At 36.3% G+C, this 10,679-nt stretch overlaps 1 protein-coding gene across 1 annotated transcript; it reads left to right on the top strand.

Annotated features, from left to right (window-relative positions):
* Positions 1 to 3,353: 3,353 nt before the first annotated feature.
* On the top strand, positions 3,354 to 10,256 carry ccdc12 (coiled-coil domain containing 12). The gene is made up of 8 exons (XM_059567528.1): positions 3,354 to 3,501; positions 4,314 to 4,387; positions 7,807 to 7,886; positions 8,076 to 8,137; positions 8,950 to 8,984; positions 9,091 to 9,167; positions 9,766 to 9,913; positions 9,947 to 10,256. Exons 1-7 carry the CDS (start codon positions 3,418 to 3,420, stop codon positions 9,843 to 9,845), a joined length of 492 nt encoding a protein of 163 aa, XP_059423511.1. The 5' UTR covers positions 3,354 to 3,417; the 3' UTR covers positions 9,846 to 9,913; positions 9,947 to 10,256.
* Positions 10,257 to 10,679: the final 423 nt, after the last annotated feature.

Raw genomic sequence — 10,679 nt, 5'->3', positions numbered from 1 at the left:
TACCTGACTCAGATAAACACTAGAACTACACAGAATAACTGAAACATCAAATCGACCTGTTGTGATGGACCATAGCGTTACGCTTAGAGAAAATATCATCAGTCCTTGTCATCACAATTGTCAGTCACTTCATAACAATATTAAATATTAAGCGGGAGTCAAATATTTTCACTGTGTACGTGCACGCGCAACCTTCCCAAAAAAAAAAAATAACCACGGACGCACTTCCTGAAACTGTTTCTACACAAAAGGGTAATGAATTATGGCGAGTATTCTTGCCTTTTAACTATATGCATGATGTGACATGATATGAAACGACAGTGGCAAGTTTGCAACAACATACACTCCGAAGCCAACAGGTGTCGAGTGGCTCGCGCGATCGCCTGCTCTTGACTCACCTTAGTGTAATACAACATCCACAGCTCGTACAGTCGCTCTTTCGAAGCCATTCTCCTTCGATCTTCTGCGTGTTCCCTCCACTTAGCCGTCAATCAAACCATCTGAATATACATCCACAAACGACGTGGTCACGGATTGACTCAGCGAAGATCCAGGGAAATACTGTTTGCTAGAAACGGCATGCTGCTGGACAGCTGTCCACTACCTGGTTGCCAAGCTCTCCCAAAGTTGCATGTTTTTTAGATGGAGGGTGGGTCAAAATGACAATTCCGAAGAAAGAAACTAGACAATGTAGAGAGCAACATTTAAGAATATCGCTAAACGCATATCTCTGCTGGAGGAATTCTAGAGGAGTTGAACGCACTTGTCTGTGCACGCTTGCTTTCATTCCCCTGATCGCACTCATTCTCCTCCTCTCGAATGTTACAGCGACAGTAAAGAGCAGAGCAAGAAACAGCCGGGAGGAGTTCAGCCTCAGAGCTGCACAAGATGAAGGAAAACCATTGAGCATCATGTCACTGCTGATTGGGGTAATTAACAGGCATGGAATGGCACTGGAGAGCAGGAACTTCTCCTGGTGACTTGGTTTGTAGAAAGCAAATGTACATTTACATTATTAATTTGTGAAGCTTCCAGTACACAGGAAGAAGTACGTATAGGCTACACACACACACACACACACACACACACACACACACACACACACACACACATTATAGATAGATAGATAGATAGATAGATAGATAGATAGATAGATAGATAGATAGATAGATAGATAGCTGACATCCTATTTAAAGGGATAGTTCACCAAAAATAACAACAACAACAACAACAAAAGAAATCATATATAAAATGAAGCCCCATTAACAAGTTTATTAAAAATGAAAGTGTAATTATGCTGGATTTGGACATGCTCTTTGACATTGTCATTATGATTCATTATATCTCAGGGTTTAGCTGTGATTTTGGATAGTAATTGGGATTTGTCATATTGCTCATGTTAATTGTAATTTATTTTAACTACAGGGGTGGACACCTGAGGCTGGAGAGTCTGAAAAAGATTTGAAAGCAAAGGTAACACCAAAACACACACAGGCATGGTGTGTCACCATTATTCTACCATTTGGGGGAAGTCTAGGCCTAATGGTTAGAGAGTTTGACTCCTAACCCTAGGGTTGTGGGTCGAATCTCGGCCAGCAATACCACGACAGAGGTGCCCTTGAGCAAGGCATCGAACCCACAACTGCTCCCTGGGTGCCGCAGCATAAATGGCTTCCCACTGCTCTGGGTGTGTGTTCACAGTGTGTGTGTGTGTGTGTGTGTGTGTGCACTTAGGATGGTTTAAATGCAGAGCACGAATTCTGAGTATTGGTCACCATACTTGGCTGAATGTCACGTTACTTTAACTTTCTTTTTCACTTTCTACACAACACACTGCAGTATTTATTATTCTCCACAAAACACACTCTCACTTCACCATTTAGAAGCAAACAGGATCTAGATGAATTAGCATACACGCATATAAATTTAACATATTTTATATTTTCTTTCCCTAATACATGCCTTTGGCCTGCCATTAATATTTTATCTTCTTTTTTTTAATCACAAATACAGTGTGACTTGAGTTTTTTTTTTTTTTTTTTTTTTACAGCTCAAGCATTTTAGAGTAAAACATCACTATTTTACATTCTAAATGATTCAAGATCCATATGGCCATTGGATCCCTTGACAGCATGCAAACTCTATGCAAATAAACTTGTGTTGGTAAATAATTAGAACGATCTAATTTCGTATCTTTTCATTTTCATTTGGCACATTTGTTTTTGTCTCTAACTGCATGTGCTATGACACCACCATATTTAACATCATTCTGAAGGGTCTATTGTGTTTGGTGCCTGACTGGAACAACAATATGCTTTTGATGAAGGTAGATTAAAAGAAACCACAACTTAAACAATACATACTTTCTAAATCAAAGCACATATTTTCCCCTTTTCCCACACTATCTACTACAATACGATGCCTTTAAACAATAAAATATTAAAAAGGCTATTTTTTTTTTTTTTTACTAATTTTAGTAATCAAATAAAAGAGAGGGGGTCATAATGCAGCATTTGTATTAGTCCTAATATAATTGCTAAGTGCATCTTTGTGACTGGTCACTGGGAAGAGGATGGACCTAGAGGCAGCTGTATTGCCATGGCAATGCCCTACATTCCACACCATGTCATCGGGGTGTTTGTTTTCCTGTTTGGGGAACTTGTATGGGTCATTTTTTTCTATTCAGATGAGTTGTGATCTCTGAATAATCTTCATAAATGTTACTTGTTCATTCTTAAGACCAGAGCATAGTAGCATATTGGTTATCTATCTTACATATTTTACTGTTACGATGTTTTAAAGTCTATATGAAGTTGTAAACTGTTGATTTTATTGCATTGCACTTTTTTTAGAAGTGTAGTTTTTCTTTGTGTGTGTGTGTGCGTGTTGTAAATCAGCCCTTTAGTGATTTCCAATACAAACATGAAACTATTATCTTATTAGCCATTAGCTAAAATATTAATGTAGCCTGTAAATCACCATACACGTTCTTTATGTGAAAAAAGGAGCTCCAGAATCATCTTTTGTGTTTCATGAAAAAAAGAAAATTAAATGATAATGAAGTAGCCTATGTAAATGATTATCCTGAGCTCATGTTTACATTAAAAGAAAAGTCCTGCATGTGTCACTATAATCAAATGATCTAAATAGGCCTGCCATTGCAGATGAATGTATTATTTATATTTAACTTTTTATTGTATAGAAAGGCATGTAATATTATAATTACGTTGTCATTGTATTATAGTGTATTATGTTATATATAAATATATTATTTCCATATTTGACCGTTAGTTTAATTATGTTGAAGTCTGACAAGTTGAGGAATCGATGTGTTCGGTGTTCTTCTACCAAGCTCTGAACAGACTGCATAATCGATAACAAATCCATCGATCCGGCTACCCATGCTTTATTTTCATAATGGAGAAGCCTGTGGTGTCTTTACAAGAGCAAGCTTTAAAAAGAAAAGAAAGATTAAAAGCTCTACGAGACCGGCAACTTCAAGTGAGTGTGATAATAATTGTTATTTCTTTAAGACATAGGGCAAATGCGCGTTCACGGGCTAACATACTTTAGTTAGCGAGTTAGCATAACAGTAAAGCATTGCATATATTATTATACTATTGTTATTGCAGTTTTATCAGCAATTTAGCATCAGTTGACGTCAAGAAAATACATTCTGATCATTTTAGCTTCTGACCTTTCCACCATTTGTCTTTAAATACATTTATTATTATCTAAAGAAGGAAGTTTAGCTTAAAAAATATTAGAACTTACGCCTGAATTGATTTTGTGTTTGAATACTGCTCTTCACTAATTTGTGTTATACTAATGTGTAACAATGATTTCCTGTTTAATGTACATCAGTGACTCCTTGCCATTCAGTAAAGCTGTTCAAAATTTGAACAGCAAACCAGTTTAATCTAGTTTAAGCTTAGTTTTGGTAATTTACAGAATAAAATTTAAAAAATGAACTGTTTATGGAATGATAATTTGTCCTCTCTATATGGGCAACAATAACATTACTGTAACTGCAAGTTTGCCTTGAATAATGAGGAACAAGTCAGTTATAATCAGTGGTAACTGGCATGCCTGGCATCTTAAGAGTTTAACTTAAAACTTGGGGAGTTCCATTTAAACCTGTTTGAATATGATTGTTTTTGTTAGTTTCCTTAAATGTGCACATGAGAGCTTTGGCTCTTTCTTTGTGTATCAGAACTTTTCTGTGCTTCATTGTTTCTTGGAACATTATGAGTATTTGGTCTCTTTGCTTACATTAACCAGATGTTTTTTTTTTTTAATACATTAAACTAAAGGGACAGACATCTGAGGATGGAGAGCCTGAGAGAAAAAGAGCTCTGGAAGACTCTGAGGCGGAGGACAGACACAGGTAAAAAAAAACTTAAACTAAATTCTCAGTTCTATCATTTAGAACCAAATAAGTCATTGTTGGATAGACTGCCTGTTCTAAATGGACCATAAATAACACAACTGTACTCTGTTTACATGATATTAAGAAGGGCTGTGAGGTAAAGGTCTCTCTCGCTCTCAGTTCTATTTCAGGCTCAAGCCAAGGCCTTAAGCTCTTTGCTTTTTTTTCCATTGTTAATGTTCAGATTCACAGAACCCTAGTGCTTCCCTCCCTGAGCTCAAGAGGCGTTTGGCATTGACAGTTTACAAAGGTTCCTAAACAATCATCACCCAATATCTGGACTACATCTCCCTTTGTACATGTTAAAGTAATAGTCCACATAATAAAAAGTGTGTCATTCACTTGAGCTCATTCATCTTTTCAAACCTCTATAGTTTCGAGGTTCCTTAGAAGAAAATGATTTTGGAACAACATGAGGCTGGGTAAATAACAGAATGAATTTATTTAACACTTAACAGGTCTATAATTTTGTGACTATGAGGGTTTTTGAGATTTTGGGGATATTGAAGGTTGTCAGGCAGAGAATCTTTCAAGGTGTGTCTCCTTAAACATGCATTATTAAAATTGCAACACAGTTTGGAAACAATAAGAGGTGATTCTCCACCCAGGACACTTGTTGTTTTAACATTTCCTTTGCTGCTATAACTGACAGATAATCTACTTGTCTTTAGTAAAGCAAAGCAACAGTTTCTATTGTAATTTAGTTTATTGTAATAATAATAATAATAATGATAAAACTTGAATAAACTAGTCATAGAGGTGATTTAATGGTCTGTTTTTATGATTAAAATAAATTCAGAATGAATCTAAATTAAATGAATACCTTAAAAATATTACTTTGGTTCAAAAGTGACAGGAGAGAAAATTATTAAAATGATTATTTTGATGATTCGCCAAATCCTGAAAACGTGTATTGCAATTTCCACAAAAATAGCAGCACAGCAAATCTGACAATTTTCAACATTGATGATGATAATGTTTCTTGTCAGCAAACCAGCACATTAAAATGATTTCTGAAGGATCATGTGACACTGAAGAGTAGTAGGCCATAGTAGCAATAAATTACATTTAAAAATATACTGAAATAGAAAGCAGTTGTTTTGAATTGTAATAATATTTCACAATATTACCTCTTCTGTATTTTTGATCAAATAAATGCAGCCTTCGTGAACTTAAAGGACGACTTTAAAAACATTTAAAAATGAACATACCCCAGACTTTTGAATAGTAGTGTACTTTATTGTGCATAAGTGTTTTCTGGTTCTTGAGTTCCATACTCAATAAGTGGAAACAACCACTTTTGTTGGGCAACAGCTTGATGTGTTTTTGTTTAAGCCGTCAAAATACTGAAGTGAGGTGAGGCAGATAATGAATATCTGCTCTGCTTTTGAATGCAGCTCAGCCTTTCACCCTTACCAGATAGTATTTAGTCACAGCTTAAGTGGAAGGACAAATGTCAAACGTCCAACTCGACTTGGAATTTTCCCAAGCAAAGCAACCCATCCTACCACATCATATTTGTTATTTCTGTTCACTCTAAATGAGTTTTGTCAGCAGTCAGGATTTACTGTACCACTGCTGCTTATTTTAGGTTGAAGGAAGCCTGATGATGGTCCCTTCGGTTGTTTTACAAGCTCTGAGAAACGAGAGACCTTCCACCAAACTGTCAAGGCCCTCAATTCAGCTCCGTCCCTCTGAACACAAGCGCTTTTCCCCTTGAGCATTAATCCGTCTTTCTGTATGTAATTAAATTAGAAAACAGGATACTGTTCGAGCCAATTCGCTCGGTGCCTTGGCCACAAATTATTCAAGACTCCAGGATGTTCGAAATGCTCACTTAGAGTTTGACAAACAGCTGTTGACATTCTAAAAGTGCTGGATTGTTTGGCCGCTCTACTGTAGATGAGGAAAGCCAGTGGTCCTGTATTGTTCCAGCAGGTGGTCAGGAAGTCTTTTCAGGAAAGCTGAGGACAGGGAGGAGTTCCCAACTCTTTGTTTCAGTCTGTTTTTTTGAGTGTTCTGCCAAAACCCTTCAATGCTCTTGTTTGGGGGTCATAATATTTAATGCAGCTTTTCCAGGCCTTGATAGCATTTGGCTGTGAAATTGAGTATTATTAAGGTATTGGTCACAATGCTCTGCTTTTGATATGTTTTTCTATTTCATTATGCTTTAGCTTGATAACCATACACCCAAGAGCATTGAAAAGGAATGATGACACAGCTGACAATAACAATCTCTTAGGTCCCAGCCCATTTAATTACATGGCTTGACTGTACTTGCACTCATATAGATCAAGCGGTGATAAATGTGGGCTTGTTATAGTCGGGTCAGTGACACATAAGGGTGTCCATGATAAGGAAAATAAATAATCTTTTAGAAGACTAGTTTAAAAGGACGTGTATTTGTTCTTTTCCTGTTGGTTTCTTATTTTAAGCATACGTTTAATGCTTATACACTTACAATAAGATAAAATAATGCTAATATTTAAGTTCTACACTAGAACTTGTTATTAGTTTAAAAAATGTCAGGTGGTGTAACCATAAAGCATAAGGTTATTATATGTTTTCCTGATCTTAATAATTGTTTCAAAACACATAAGAATATTTTTCAAGGAAAAGATCATTTTGATTTAATCTTTAGTTTTTGGAGAGTCGCGCCACATGACATTTTAGAAGTTGCACTAACCTTGCTTTGTCACGAAAAAGTCACAGAAGTCGCAAAATTGATTTATTGTCCTTGATATCATTTAATCAATGCTGGTCGCACCACAGGACTTTGGTTTTGAAAATGTTATACCATTTTAAAGAAAAGCTTCTGCAATGTCTTGAAGACAAAATGGATACACATCTCTGGAGACAAATCAGTGAGCAATTCGATGAAAACGAGTTCTCAGTCTCCTGTACGAAACCTTCACATGCATCTTCTGTTGATCAAGCTGTGAAGAACCCTCTATGCTTCCCTGGAGGTACAGCAGCCAATTTTGTTGTAACTTCCAAAGATTTTAACAGACCTGCTGGTTGAGCAATGGCATAATTGGGCCTGTCTCAGCTGTGAGACTGCAGTCCCTAGACACAGTCAGGTGCTACATGCTAATTAGCTCGTGCTACAAAGATGAAGGGATGCTTTGTACACATGGTGAGCAAATGTACTCTGGATGCTGTCACACGCTGGATTCAGTGATCTAACAGCACCAGCTGCTGACGGTCCAAAAAAAATAAATGTTTATCTTCACTGCCACCTGCTGGTTTCTGGGGTTTCCTGTGATTGCTTGTGTGACCGCCTTTGAAATATATCCTTGAATAGGTTATAATGGGGCAGTGACAAAACACTTGTTTATAACCGAGTACATTGCATAATCCTGGAATTATGTTTGCAGAGAGCTGAAGCTGAGGAATTACACGCCGGAGGACGAGGAGCTGAAGGAGCGACAGGTTCCCAAAGCAAAACCTGCATCAGGTGAGAACTCTTCTGGCTTACCTGCAAGACATATTACTTGGCTGTACCTTTAAATGAGATTTTCAAATGTCTAAACCAGCAAATCAAACAGACTGTTTAGTGATCGTGATGCTGGGTGATAATGTTAGAGCAGGTGATCAGGTGTTGGGTTACAGGCTGTCTGACTGGTCTTGTTTCATGTTACTGTAGTGGAGGACAAGGTCAAGGACCAGCTGGAAGCTGCAAACCCAGAGCCTGTGATTGAGGAAGTGGTGAGTGGATTTGTCCCTTGATACAAAGTCTCAGTTTTCAAACATGATGCCATATGGAGAGCACCAGTGGGATATTTTGTCCACATTTTGGAATAATTAGGATTTTTATTGTTTTTGTAAGAAGTCTCTTTGAAAGAAGCCACCAGTGCCGCATTTATTAGATCAAAAATACAGTTATATTGTGAAAATGTATTACAATGTAAAATACCTTTTTTCATTTTTAATGTATTTTAAAATGTAATTTATTTCTGTGGTGCAAGTTACAGTTTCAGTAGCCTTTACTCCAGTCCTCAGTGTCACGTGATCCTTCAGAAGTTATTTTGATATTTGCATTTGGTGCTCAATTATTAAAAACAGTTCTTGTTATCAAGGTTGGAAACCTTAATTCTGGGTTCTTTGATTACTGACAAGTGAAAAAAAAGCCTTTTTTTTAAAAAAATAATATTTTTGTAAAATTATAAATGTATTTTGCTTTCACTTCTGATTAGTTTATTGATAAATAAAATTATTAATTTACAAAAAAATGTAATATTTTGAAGGAGCTGCAAACCTATAATTTTCTGAGTCTTGTTTTGAATAATTAATTAAAAGAACCAGCTCAAAACAGTTGTTGCTTGTTAATCAAATTACACTGTATGTGTGCTCTGTCTTTGTAGACTTATTTACATGTCATTATTTCTCATTATGTTTAATTTTCTTTTGTAGTGGAAAAGTGTCATCTCAAACAGTGCAAGAATCACTGGGCAGCCCTTGCCTGAATTTAATCTAATCGTATTCTCTTTTTTTTTTTCACACTTGACTTTTGTTCTCAGGATCTGGCCAATCTTGCCCCCAGAAAACCAGACTGGTACAAAGCTTTAATTTTTACTCTTAAAATGCAATCATGCATCATATTCACTGAGATCCATTTTAGTTTACATTTTCATTCCTTCACTGTTGTGTGTTTGTAATAGGGATCTAAAGAGGGATGTTGCCAAGAAGCTTGAGAAATTAGAGAGGCGAACACAGAAAGCCATTGCTGAACTTATACGTGAGTATGACATGACTGCACCAAGGATGATATCTATAATGATAACCGTAATGACAGTTCTAATTGCAAATCTACACAATAATGATGCCATTTTTCTCCCCAGCTGATGATGAATGATAAAAACATTAACTTGAAAGAGCTTGAGCATTTAAAGTGACATATTGACAACAAGAAGAAAGTTAGAACGTCCCTTTGGCGCGGACACTAATATAATGTTCAATCTATAACTAAAGCATTAATCCATCTTTGCACGACTTCTTTTATCAGTAATATATTGAAACTCTAGTTGTAGAGCCTTTTTGCATTGAGCTCCGCCAGGGCTTGATGTAAGGCTAATTGCTGAGAAGGATCAAAATCACTAAAGATCCCTTAATGACATCATTTATGGACTTCCTGTCTCTGTATGCTCTTCTGGCACAGACTAGACCTAACATTACTAGTTTTGTCTTTTAAATCCACAATTTAAATGAAAATTCTATTCTATTCATTTTATGGATCGCCAAATCAGACATGGGAGCACAAAAGAGTTTTTGGTGAAGCACATACTTGATGTTCATAGCTTGTTTGTGTCTTTGGGCATTTTTGTGTCATTCCACAGGTGACCGGCTCAAGGGAAGTGAGGAAGAGCTGGCTGGAGCGGTCGGAGCAGTTGGCGTGGAAGAGGGAGACTCGGATTGAATCTGTTGAGAACAACGGTCATACACAACAGATTTTCTAGAAGTTTCCTGCCCAAATCCTCATTACATAGCAGTGTGTGTTTAAAATGTTTTTTTTTTTTTTTTTTTTTGAGTTCACGCACATCCAAATCAGGTGATTAGAAGTGTGAGTGTCTGTGTGAGAGAGAGTGAGATACAGAAAGGAAGAATGAGAGGAATACAGGTGTTTTTGTGTTTTCATGTGGAGTACACAAAGACGACTTTCTACTTTTTTTATTTGGTTGTTTTGTATAACTGTTTAAGTAAACAGTTCTTTCTTTTCTAAATGGACTCTGTCTTTTTCCTTTCTGGGTCTTACGATAAAAACATTTTCCAATGCCAGTACACTTCTTTTAAAACAGAACTGAATGCTGATAAAGAAGGGCTAAATTCATATTTCCATGTTGTATTTTTCTCCTTTCTCATTAATATGAGAGAGTTCTAAAATCAGACACATTACAGAGAAGAATACAATATCATAATTGAGGAGAACAGTACAGATACAACTGCAGTACATTATTCTGGCTTCAAGATGTTTAGAATAAATTAGAATAGATTAGTGTGTACATGAACCAGTCTCTTCAAGTACTTAATAAAATCAAGTACATTTTTGCTTGAAGAAGAGTTAATTAAATCAGTGTCAGATCTTTTTTCTTCTTCTAGAATTCTGCCATGATTTAAAAGAAACAAACTGATTGACCTACTGTATATTTTTGTTTAAAAGACAAGTTGTATGGACAGCACAAGTCTTTGACAATAAAGTGCATTCCTTATCTCCCTCTGTAACATGACTAAAACTAAAAGACCAATAATGACA

Source organism: Carassius carassius, chromosome 15 (genome assembly GCF_963082965.1).
Source record: "Carassius carassius chromosome 15, fCarCar2.1, whole genome shotgun sequence".
Lineage (NCBI taxonomy): Eukaryota > Metazoa > Chordata > Actinopteri > Cypriniformes > Cyprinidae > Carassius > Carassius carassius.
Note: the sequence above shows the minus strand (reverse complement) of the source record. Positions and strands in the feature narration are given on the sequence as shown.